The 13,669-nt window shown below is 34.1% G+C and overlaps 1 protein-coding gene across 1 annotated transcript; it reads right to left on the bottom strand.

The window, feature by feature from the left end:
- Window positions 1-8,254: 8,254 nt before the first annotated feature.
- Window positions 8,255-9,193, bottom strand: LOC124248362 (olfactory receptor 6C3-like). Its single transcript, XM_046678271.1, has one exon. It carries the CDS (start codon window positions 9,191-9,193, stop codon window positions 8,255-8,257), a length of 939 nt encoding a protein of 312 aa, XP_046534227.1.
- Between the last annotated feature and the right edge of the window lie 4,476 nt (window positions 9,194-13,669).

Raw genomic sequence — 13,669 nt, 5'->3', positions numbered from 1 at the left:
CACGTTGCTGATTGAGCTTTTTAGCACATCAGCTATACGAAAAGTTCAATATTAGTCTCTGGGATGGTCAGGTTCGACATCCAGGAAACTTATACGTAAGTTCAATCCTTGCTTCTGTGACCACATTTTCCGTGAGGCTGGTACTCAAATATCAATGTAAATGATTTCAGAAAACTGAATGGCTCTTACAAAATGGAACATCTTATTTTCTTGAGTATTCTAAATCTCAATAATTATAAATCTCTTCTTAAGATGGATTTTTTGGTTGAAAAGTCACATGGTACACAAACATTTAAATATTCTGGTTCCATTGTAAGAGGCTCATACAAATACCATTTTCCAAATTTCCTGTTTTATTGATACTCCAATATTTCTTTCTAAGCCCCTTGCTATCCAACATATCATTAACTAATATTCATGAATCAGTTTAAAATCTTACATCTGGCTAGTTTCTCCCAGTGAAAAAATATTCCGTCCTCACTCTGATTTAGGGCCATTCCTAATGGGATCCATCGACTCTGTAGATCATTTGTCACTAATTATCCCACATGATGCAGAACTATCTGTGAACCAGGCTCGATTTCTTTCCTCCTCTCGTAACTAGCCATTGTAAACTGACCAAGAGATTCATTGCATCTGTGTGGTGAAACTGCAGGGTCTTTCTTAATTGTAGCAGGGCACTTTCTGGTTCACGAAGATGCTCTTTTTCTGGAAACTGATTTAAATCTGGATTGGGTGAAAGTTTGTGATTCATCATGATAATTTAAGTCAGACTTCCATTGATAAGATATTATTATTATTATTGAATAACATTTATTACAAAAGGTTGCCTATTTATTTCTGTCATAGACTTTCATATTTAATCACCTATAACAAAGGTAAATCTCTATGGATTATTATTTTTATTAGCAATATAGACATGCTTCTGGATATTGTACAATAACTGGATGTCATCATTTTAAGACTTAAGGGAGACATTAGCAGGGATGCTTCAATAGCAGCATCTCCCAGTTTAATCACAAAATCCATTTCTTTGTTTCCTCAGTTAAAAAAAAGGAGATGTGGTACTTATTTCAGCTCTGAGTGTCTCAGGGAATAGAATTTTCAGGTTAATGAGTAGCTTCAATGTGCTGAATACATTCCAACCTATCTCACCAGTCTATTGATTTTAAATTCTATAAAAAAAATTTATGGTATTTCAATTTTTTTTGGTTATAGGTTAACTTTGAATTGTCAGTTAATTAATCACCTGAGAATCCAGTGGAACTTCCCCCACCTACTTAAGGTGACATGGCGAATCCAGAGTTTCTGATAGATGTACTCGTTTAAATAAATTCAGCACAATGTAAAATTGTTTCTTCTTCCCTGGACATGTTCCATGAGACTCCATCCAAACATAAGTTCCCATATTTATATTAAAATAAATTAGCAAGTTAGTTGAAATAAATTAACACCATATACAGCATGGTGATGATAGTTAATAATACTGTATTTAATGCTTGAAAGTTGCTAAAAGAGTAGATCTTAAAAGTTCTCATGACAAGAAAAAAAACTGTAACTGTGTGGTGATGGATTTCACTAGTTATTGTGATGATCAATTTGTGATATGCACAAATATCTAATTGTTATGTTACATGCCTGAAAATAATACCATATGTCGATTACATTGCAATAAAAAAAAAAAAGAATTTTTAAAAAAGAAACATAAAACAGTGGGAATTGTAAACATTAATATTTTTCCAGCTTTGGAAAAGACAGCAACTCTACACCTTTGATGCTTGTACTATAGTTTAAATGTACAATGAGCCTCCCTGAAGCTCACAACCTTCCACTGCTGGTTCTCAGCCCTGTTGGAAACGTGCTGAGTCCTTCCATGCCTGAATCTTTGGCATCCTGCAGCCACAGGAGCAAGCCTCTTGGTGCTGTCTCACCTCTCCTCATCCTATGGGATGAGAACTGAAGGGCAAGAGCTCAGCTACATTCCTGATCTCCCTCTGTTCTTTCCTGTGACTTCACCTTTTCCTCTGCCATGGAGAAACAGGCCTTGTAAGGATTTGCACAGTGTCCCAGCTCCCTGACAACTCCCCAAACCAGCCAACTTGTTTCCTTCTAGCCAGTGAGGCTCTAGAACTAGGCATGTTTGTAGTGGGAAGAATTTTGAATCAGCATTTGAGACCAAATATAACCTTTATGTTTCTGTATTGTTGTAGCATTTTGTTTGGTTTGAGTTGGTTTCATTGTCATCATCACTGATATTTTTTTTAATTAATGAAAATTTGTAAAACTTTCGATACGCAAGGATTTTCCTTGTTAGTTTATACATGCTTACCGTCTCCAGGATAATGCCAGACTCTGACACATGTTATAGGTCTGAGAATAGCCTGAGAGTGGACACAGAAGGAGAAATTTACAGCTAACTCCTTCACTTGAGGTAACTGCAGAGTTTCTAATCAATGCATGGCAGAGAAGCAGAGATAGATGGATCCCTCTGTTGGCAAGGGAGCCTAGGTGTTGCCTTCAAATTCAGGTCCTCAGAGTTATCTGAATCCACAGAGATGCCTTCATTCTGATTTTCAATCCCCACTTTTTCCAAATCAACCCTCTAACATTTACAGAATACATGTGAAGAGGTTGTGAATTACATCAATTTTGTAATTAAGGAATCTGTAGGAACAGGATTTAATATTGGCTAACTCATCTCTTCAGTTATGAGATAATTGAAAGATTATAAAATTCTATTTTCTTTCTTCAAGTTCTCTAATGCATTTGCAAGCAGCCTGTCCACTGAATAAGCCTTGTATTCATTATTCAAGTTTATTCAACTTGTTGTTAGTAGGCATTTAATTCTAGGTGCGCGTTGCTTTCCTAACATGTAAATGTAGACTACCAGTGTTTCAATATCTCATGGAATCATTGCTGACCTCAGGCCAGAGCAGGTTAATTCATTCGTCCCAGATTTTTATTGCTTTGAGAGTCTGCTACCTGGATATGCTTTCTATTTATCAAGTGCAGACACAGAGAAGAGAATTCAAGGGAGTCAGTTAAACATAAATTTATTTAACACAGTGTAATGAATGGCTTACAGAATTATCAAGAGAGCTGAAGACAGATTTTAGAATGAGCTTTCTGGAATAATCTCAAAGCCACTTCATAAAATTGAGTCTCTGTAAGAGTTACTCCTCAGAAATCTCGTATTATCACTGCAAGATTCAGGGTCATCCGCATCTGCAAAGATCTACACCAGCAATGTAGATGCTTAACTATAATTAAGTTTAAAGTTCTTATCTTTTCTGGGTGTTTCTGATTGGCAGAACTAAAATCCCATTTACAATCCTAGCTTTAAGGACAACTGAAAATGTAGTCTGTTGGGTCTCTGCATATAGATAGATTTATATGAATTAATTTGGAAAATGTAAAATGTATAAGTTCATAATACAATGTTTTCAGAGTAGTGATATCCAAAAGAGAAGTCTAAATTATTCATATCAATAAATTAAGTAAAAATTGTTGTAATTCTCAATTTATAGGTGAAGGAGTACCACATAATGTACTATGCAAGGACAGTTGTCCTACTGACACTATTGTGATGCATAAAGCTGAATTATCTTTGAGCAAGTTGTATTGGATGGCTGTTTACCAGTAAATTAATACTGGACCTATTACTATAACTATAGTAATAGTTATAATTTATTAAGCACTTGGAAGATATCGGGTATATTTGTAAGCACTTTTTAAGCCTTGTCTAAATAAATATTCACAACTACCCTCTGAGGAAATTGCTATTATTGTCAGTAATTTTCATGTTAGGAAACTGACTGATTGAGAGTTTAGCTGATTTGCCCAAGGTCAGGCAAATGGACTTGTGATTATGGAGATTATATGAAATGAATGAAGGAGTAGATGAGCTGCTACTCAGACTTGGAGAAACCAACTCAAGGAAGACACTGATATCTAGGGAGTAATGGCAAGAGAACCGCCCTAAGTTAACAGTGTTGTTGAGTAGCATCCTGATATTTTACTATTGTCTATATGAAAAGATCACAAGTTAAGAAAACATCAAAATGTGATGTCCCTGGGTGTCTAATCATGGGGTCCATCTGGTATCTTAATGACTAAAGGAGACAGTTTTACCCTAAATATGTCCACAGTGGAAATTCTGAGAAGTATTCAAAAGGAAAAGAGAGGTTCAGTATGTTGAATAATGGGGTTAAGAGGTTCCTAGTATTGTTGAAGGGTTACGGTGATTCCTATGGTTCTGAAAAACAAGGAGTCACAGAAAACCCACACATAGAAACTTGTTCAAACGAGATGTCAGAGCAGAACAATGATAATTTCAAGGCAAGAGATATTAATAGCTTAGATAGGAAGTAGACACTTTGAGACTTCTACCCATTTATTGGTTGGTGAAAGACTACACTCCAATAAGCCCTTTGTTTAGTAGACAATAATGAACAAAATGTTTTCTTCACTTGAAAAATGCTCGTAATCCATTGTTATAATCAATGAAAATGAAATTCCACTACATTGTGAAAATTTCTATCATATTGATGAGCATACTGCACCATTCCCAGAGGCTCATGTGATCCTATATGATTGTAAAATATAGCAATACAGGTCCAATTACATAGATGGAGCAAATAAGGTGACTTGAGCTTGAGAACTTGAACACAAGAGACCTAACATCAGAAAGAGATGTAGGGCGTGCTGAAGACCAAAGAGCTTTGATTATTTAAGAACACAAAGGTTTACTGTGACTCAAATTAGCCTTATGGATAATGACTAAGTAATATCTATGAGTGAGATAATGAATTATCAACCACATATTTTATAGCTGTGGCCGAGGTTGGTGGTGCGGATAAGTCTGTACTCAATCCAAAAATGACAGAGAGTCTTGTCCACAGGAGACTAAATTATCATGCAGGTATATATTACATCTGAGATTACAAATGAAAGAGTTGGGGGCGTCTGTGTTTTGGCTAAAGTGATTTTCTTAAGAGATTTAAGTTTAATTCCAAAGGAGAAATTGTCTTCTGAATGTTTTATTTTATGGGATATGTTACTTTGGAGAAAAATCTCCAAAGCCAAGCCTAGCATTTTTGATAGGCTCATTCAGTACTTTTGTGAAAGAATAAATTATCTAGATAGCGTTTTATTCTGAAATTCTAAAATTCTCTTCTATAGGTCTGTTTTCCAAGGTTTTCCCCCTCTCCCAGGAATTGGTACAATGGCTTCTTTGGGTTGCATGGCCATAATTTGAATCACTGTTCTGATGTTTATTGGCCATAGGTAAGTTATTTGTGTCCTATCAATTTCTATGTCTCATTCTTTGAAAGGAGGAGAAAAACAAACCAAATTAAAGAGATGCTAAAATCTTACAGGGATAGGTAAAACATTTAACATAGTTTAAAGTGTAAAATATGTACATGAGGAAAATGAATATTGGTTTTATAACATTATTTTCCTGTGCATAATAAATTGAATAAATAAAATTAGCTCTTTCATGGAAAACATAAAAAGGAAGTAATTGCTACTTGTTGCCTTCTATTTATTTCCACATGATTCACTATACACTTTTACAACTGTGTGTTTGCAATCATGATTCTCTTTGCTCAGAATATCCATTTAATTGCACTTATTATTTTAACTGGGAATTCATACTGGATTACTACAAATGTTATGTGCAATCTCATATTTTATACTGATATAGCACTTGGTATATGGTTTTATAAAAGATTAATTCTATCATGTAAATATCTACATCTTTATCTCTTGACTGAAATCCTGAAGGATGGAGATCATGTATTCTATTAACCCAAAAGGCTGGCACATGCCTGCAATCTAGTGCTTTAAAAATATTTTTAGAAATAATGTAAGAATGAATTTTCACGAATATATAAGTATCAGGAAGAAATTATATCTGCAATATTCTTATTCTGCTTATAGGATGTTCTTAAAGTCTATATATAGATATCGACAAGAAAAAATACTATATGCAAAATCACTTATTTTATTTACAAGATAATATCTTAGAGTACTCAACATACATATTATTGTTATTAGTTTTCCTTTTTCTTCTGTGCATGGAATTAATTTGAGAAATATACCTCAACGTCTCCTTGAAGTAAAACTATAAATACTTGAAATAGTTTGTCATCTCCTAGAAATCTAGACTGTGATCATTGGTATAAATACTTTCAAACAGACCTGAGAGAATGATAGATACGGGGTGGTCCACAGGTCAAATTGAGTAGAAGATCAATTCATGATTCCTAATGCAGGTTGGAGCTAGATGGAGTCCTACTGGAGAGGGTTTTGAATGCCATCATAATCCTATTGCCAGTAACCCTTTTTACTCAGGAATAATGTGATTTATTTCTAACAGACAAGATAATGACCAAGAAAGAAAATAAAAGTAAAAACTAAGATGACTGCTAAAGGAGACAAGATTTATCACATGCTTGTGACTTTAGGGTTAAAATGAACCAATGTTTATCAATTATTGTGAAATTGACCATAATTCTGCTAGGAGAAAAGGCAGGCAAACTGGCATTTTCTTTGTCCTTGATAACAGGATCTGGCCTACAGGCTTTTCTTGTTAATGCTGTCCAGTCGATTCTGACCCCTAGCGACCCAGTGGACAGTAGAGTGGAGCTCTGCCCAGCAGCCTCTCACCTTCCAGTGCTCCATCAGACAACATAGGATTTTCAGGGCCAATTTTTTGGAAACTAGTGACCAGGTGCTTCTTACTAGTTTGTCTTAGTCTGGAAGCTCCACTGAAACCTGTCGATCATGGGTGAACCTATTGGTTTTTGAAATACCATTATACATTATGGAAACATGCAGTTGCCACAGTATGACAACTGACAGACAGGTGGTGTGGTGGTGTTCCCCTCACTGGGAAGCAAACCTGGGCCACAGTGGTGAAAGTGTCTTAACCACTAGACCACCAAGCCTACAGGTTGCTTAGACCTAAACTGAAGCATTTATCAAATTCACTCTTAATTATGCATTATTTTTTCTCCCCACTAAAATTTGAGATAATTTAGGGCAAGAATCATCCTTTTTCATCACTATATTCCCAACGTCTGTCATAAAGTAAGTAAACCCTGAATGAGTTAATTACACATCAGAAAGTCATTCAATAATTCTAATATTTAACATAAACTTCTATTCATAAATTATTACAAATGAAAGTCAGCGTGAAAATGAAAGTAACCCTACCTGTCCGGATTTTGAGATTAAAGAAAAGTGATTTAAATCCCAGTTCCAAAAACTACAATCTCTGTGACCTTGAACTCATTCTGTTCATTCACCTATAAATTAGGAATAATAATGCTCACTTTCTAAGAGGTTTTTAAAATGAATATTTCATATGATTTGCCTAACACAAAATGGAGTCTGTAGAATACTATCAACAGATGCTATTTCTCTTCTCTGCTTCCCAAAACCCTAAAGTCAGTCTAGACCCACCAATAAAAGCTCAGTTTTCCAGAAATTTGAACTCTCAACAGTTTATCATAGCTTCATGAATTTTACTTGATATATTTTGCATTGTCTGTTCTCTATTTATTTTTCAATTTTTGGAAGTATTTAATCTACCTCAGGAAGAATACCTCTAACTAAAAGAAAATTATTGTAGGTACCTCATTAAGTTGTTTGCAGGATTAAATGAGCCGATACAAAGAAAACAATAGATTTGGAATATAGTATTTACTGGAAAAATTTTATTTTACTTTCTACCCCTGTATCTCTTCCTCTGCTCCTCCTCATTAGTATCATAATTATTATTAATAGTAAAAAAATGTTATGTAGGTTTCTAATCTTTTAAAATATTCAAGTAGATATTTATATTTTAGTCCCAACCCCCTGCTGATTGTGGTTATTTAAAATTGAAATACCAAATAGAATCTAAATTTTCCAATAACATTTATTTCTTTTACTTGGTAAGAATGAAAAGTTCAGAAATCCACGTGTATCCTGATACTCTTTTCATCAAACTAAATGCTGTATGCCTCTTCAAAAGCAAACCACTTCTACCCAAAATCATAATCATTAACCCAGATTTTTTCACTTCATCCAAATACAGTTAAACAAATCTGAAGCAACATTCAGCTTCATCAAATTGATTGAGTTCAATGTTTGGGAAATTTTAATAAGGAAAGGGAAAATATATAACTGTAATGAGAGTTTTCAGAGAGTATGAAGAAAAGAAAGCATTGACAAGAAGTTTATTCTTCCAACGCTAATAATACTTTCATTTACCAGAGAAAAACATAACCTTTTTGACAATGTCCTTAAAGGCTTGCTTCACTTGCTGGTTCCGCAGTGTGTATATGAATGGATTCATCATAGGAGCTACAGAAGTATTCAGAATAGCTACTCCTTTCGTCAATGATGCCTTTTCTTTGGCTGAAGGGTTGGCATACATGAATATGCAGCTCCCATAAGAGATGGAAATGACAATCATGTGAGAGGAGCAGGTAGAAAATGCCTTTTTTCTCTGACTGGCAGAAGGCAGTCTCAGAATTGTCCTAATGATGAACATGTAGGAAAGAATTATTAATGCCAGAGTGAAAAGCAGAATCACTATTGCAGAGTAAAAACCAACCACTTCTAGGAGCCATGTGTCTGAGCAGGATAATTGCAAGAGGGGGAAATAGTCACAAGCAAAGTGATCAATGACGTTTGAGCTGCAGTAATCTAACTGGAGGAAAAGAATAACTGGTGGGAAGATGTTTAAGAATCCTGCCAGCCAAGCACAAAAAACAAGCAATATACAGACTCTCTTGTTCATGATGGTTGTGTAATGCAGGGGTTTGCAGATGGCTACATAGCGATCGTAGGACATGGCAGTTAGAAGATAAAACTCAGTTATACCCATGAAGATGAAGAAAAACAACTGAGCTGTACAGTTATTGTATGAAATAGTTTTGTCCCTAGTGATAATTGTGCTCAGAAATCTAGGAATGCAAACAGTTGTAAAGGATATTTCTAATAGAGAGAAGTTCCTGAGGAAGAAATACATAGGCGTCTGTAGATGGGAGTCCACCAAGGTGAGAGTGATGATGGCCAGATTTCCAGTAACACTTAAAATATATGTGATAATTAAAAAGAGAAAAATCACAACCTGAAGCTCAGGGTCATCTGACAGCCCTAGAAGAATGAATTCTGTGGGTACCGTGTGGTTTTTCATTGCTGATCCTTTCCCCCACTTTAGAACAGAAAATGTACGTTGCCTCTATAGAACATAAAAAGTTAAAACAAGGTTGAGGTTAGAGTATAAACTTTTTAAAATATTTGTGATGATGAATAATCTATGAAATTCAAAAACACTTGTTCCCTTCAAAAACTCTCTCCAATTTCTATTCGAACTTACATTCAGGTAACGACTATTATCTGAAGTTAAATATTGTTCTCTTCTCTTTGAAAATACGCTATCACAGGCCTTGAACAAAAAATTTTGTGCCAACATTTAGAGAGAAACTATTTCTTCTAATGTTTCTTTAAAGTTAATTGTATAATTATTCTTTAAAATATTAACTCCTTTTATTAAAAAATATCAAAATACTCTAATTAATTTTTTCCTTTCCTCAATATTATAAAAACCAGTCTGGGTCATGGATAATCTAAACAGAGTTTGAAAACTCTGAGAGGTTGTTAAGGTCTCCATCCACATTTTATATTTTGAGGCCCACATAGTTTAGGAAACTTTCGCAAAGTTAAACAACTAGGCAACATAGTAATCATCTCACTTTAGAACAAGCATGTTGATGCATGGGAATGTTTTCTCGGCATCCTCTCCTAAATTATTATCTTAAGGGTTTGGCTGATGTTATCACTCTCCCACATTATTTTTTTCCTTTTTTGATAAAAAGGTCAGAAGGACAAGAAAGGTAAGCTTCCACTACTAAAATGAATAATTGCTTAGAAACAGTGTAGTTTACACAGTGCATAATGCTTTTTTTTCCTTAACGATATTACTATAGAAAATAAACAAGTAGGTGGTCAAAATAACCTGTACTGGGAAGCAGATATTCTTTCCAGTAGAGAACGTCTTTTTTATAATCTTGTTTCTGTAACAGAATACTACTTAAACTTAGAAAAAAATAAACCAACAATCCGAGACTTACCTCTGTGTTCCCACTTTGCGATTCCATTAATAGTCTTAATTTTTAACATTGAAAGGCTTATAAATTCACAAACATATGCAAATAATATTTTTAAACATTTGAAGAAAAGGGAATAATATATGTTATATTATATTGAGGAATAACAGATTTACTTACTTCCTGGTTCTTCTTGATGATTTAGTCTCAAATTATATCATCTGATTTGCTTAAATATTTACATAATTTCAGAGTTGGTAAATTGAGTTAGCACTTTATTTGGTCTCTATCACACTCTCAAAACAGATGTGGTGATTTAACTTTTTCATGACTGTCCAGGATAATAGTTCTCTTTGCTGTTAGACTAGTAATATTTGACCCACAAGACTCATCATTTTTAACATAAAATTTTTGGAACATTTTGTTGTAAACCCATTCTTGCTTTTTGTCCCTCACCCAAGCTCTATGTGCAAACTCAATTGCACCTGAGTGGACTAGTAAAATACTCATCCATTTCCCTTTTTCATATAGTACAAAATATTTATTGATTAAAACACTTTCTTCGTATTTATGCAAACATTTTACATTAATATTTTGCAATTCTATGATTATTCATCTATAAAATCTAAGTAATATTTTCCTTAGGCTTCAGAGACTGTTATATTTTCCTACCAATGTTGCTTTGAAAAGTAGAAAGTAAGGAATGTTCTCCTCCATGTACATCATGCAAATGGAACTGGACTTATTTTATCTGTGTCTTTCTCGTTGCCTTAGGGGAATTCATTAAGTAAACAGGGTGCCAAGTAGAAGCATCATTAAAAGATATAGGTGAATCATTGACTTTGGCCTTTTTATAAATGTTGATGAGAAAGTATAAAAAATTATTGAGGCAAATATATAAACAACGTGAGATGCTGAGTGTGTGAAAGTTTGATTTAGAATTTGACTCTTCTATGCTGGTTCAAGGAGTCTATGTTTTTCTCCCAGAAATTCTGATCTTATCCTCAGAAGAGTTAGTATACTTATCGCCTTTGAATTTTGGCAAACTAGAGAAGAGTTCTTTACCAAACCATAATGAAATGGTAGAAAATGCTGCTTTGGATTTCTAGGACAACTTGATTGTCTTCTGAAATGGACAACACACTAAAGACAGATGAGAAGTTTTATCCCTGTATTGGCCCTTTGAATTTAGAGAAACCTTTTCCATGGCTCATGACTAATACCGTAGCAATATTTGCTAAATGTTGCATTTATTGCCTTTTGACTGCTTCCTTTCGATGTTATCACTTACTTTCATTAAATCCTTTTTTATACTTGTGCGTATGACATCTCATCGTGAGAATATTTATGAACCAAGAAAATAAATATTTGGAAATCTGGCATTGGACATTTTTGTCTTGTTTATTTTCACATTTTTTGCAATGAGAGATATAAATTTTATTACCAGAAGAATCTAATGCTCATATACTATAATACACACATTTGTAATATAAATTTTACATTTTTATGTTTTGTCCTTATTTTCTTCACAGTTATAAATATGGAAATGTAGCAGGTGTGCATTTAATGCCAGGAGTGCAATTTATTTATAGGACTGAAAGAAAAGTGGAACAGAAGAAGGAAAATATGAATGGTCAAACAAACCACTAGTGAACACACAGGACAGTACATAGACATTGAGATATAGTGAATTTATAATTGATACACATTAAAATAGTCATTGAAAATATTTAACATATTTCAGTAGAGATTTGTTGTCCACAGAGCTGTCTAGTTGATTCTAACTCCTACTGACTCTGTGGACAACAGAGCAGAACCCTGCTGGAACTTTTCGAGCCATCCTCTCCCCTTCTTGTACTCTAGCAGACAACGCTCTGTTGGGATTCATAGAATTTTCATGGCCAATTTTTTGGAAGTGAATGACCAGTTCCTTCTCCCTAGTCTGTCTAGTCTGGAAGCTCCGCTGAAAGCTGTCCACCATGGGTGACTGCTGGTATTTGAAGTATCGGTAGCATAAATTTCAGCATCACAGAAACAGGCAGCCGGGACAGCGTGACACCCAACAGATGGGAGTTGTGGGTCCCAGCCCGGGAAATGAACCTGTGCTGGGTGGTGAGAGCGCTGGATCTTAGCCACTAGCCCACCATCAGTAAATATCGAAACCGATTTTCTGCTCATGAAAATTCTATTCCTTTGCCTTTATTTTGTATCCAAATAGTGATTCTTTTCATATTTTGTTTCTTAAACTCTTTAGCAATAACACATGTAACAATCATTTTTTGTGATTTTATTGATTACCAGGCATTGATTTTACACTTAAACTATATCTTTTTTCCAAACAGACAACAAAAAAATTTTATGAGGTATTATTCTTCAGCTAAAGAGTTTGAAGCAGAAAGAAGTTAGTTAAGTATCTTGCCTCCTCCACATGTGTTGTTGTGAGCACTGCGTCCTTATTGATTTTCTTAGAGGAAACGGCATGAGTTTCCATCTCACAAAGCATTGTATTTCCTTTGAAAAATCCTATGAGACATTTTTCTTCTCAATAACACCTTTTCTCAGACTCCTAGATGCTGACTTGGCTGACTCTCTTTCTTCCTTGATCACACTCTCATTTTCTTACTTCCTACTTTTATTTTTTTGTTCCTAATTCCTAATCGCTCTCTAGCTTTCTTCCAGGTCTCCTAATATTTCACTTTTAATTGAGACTGATTTATCTCTATTACACTTCTGTCCACAAGCTAATAGGACATCTGCTTTTTAATAATGTGTCAAATTATCTCCAAAGTATTCTGAGGTTGATGTGTGACTATGTTTTAAGGCAATGAAACATACATAGTTCAGCTACCAGGATTCACTCGTCTTAAAGAGTGGAGGAAGAATTTCAATTACAAATAATATTTTGTTGTAACGTGTTCAAAATCCAAAAATAAAATTTGTTAAATAAAAATGGCTAAAGGATCCAAATATGTTGACTTTCTTTGAAAACCTGAATTGACATCATATTGCTGAATAATTCCAGAGCATGTTACTAATTAATTCCAGTGATGTATCATCACACTCTACAGGAAAGTCGCCAGCAAGATGTCTGATTGACCTCCCGTTTACTGAGTACCATCATTTCATTGAGTTATTATTCTATAAAGTGAGTTTATAATCTCAGAAGTGTATTTTATTGAAAGATGATGTTGGATCTCATATATTACCAGGTGTAACCCAAATAGTTAAAAGAATTTTTCTATGAAACTAATATGGATTTACATCATTTGGAAATTCCTACCATTAGAAAGCTCAAAATGCAAATCTTAACAAAAAGAGTTATATTGACTTAATGAAAAGTCAATATACATAAAATAAAAAGTAGTTTTCAAATGGCCTAATGTAAAATAAAAGAAGAAAAAGGAACATTAATCAAATACCTTATAAAATATTCAATTAATTATTTGTCATCCAAAATTATCTAGCTATGTTGAAATACACATTTTATTTGAACATTGTTTAAATCTAAGTCAATATTATGTCCATTATATAAATTGCATGTGTTTATGTTGGATAAAATATTT

The sequence above is a fragment of the Equus quagga genome, chromosome 1 (genome assembly GCF_021613505.1).
Source record: "Equus quagga isolate Etosha38 chromosome 1, UCLA_HA_Equagga_1.0, whole genome shotgun sequence".
Taxonomy (NCBI): domain Eukaryota; kingdom Metazoa; phylum Chordata; class Mammalia; order Perissodactyla; family Equidae; genus Equus; species Equus quagga.
Note: the sequence above shows the minus strand (reverse complement) of the source record. Positions and strands in the feature narration are given on the sequence as shown.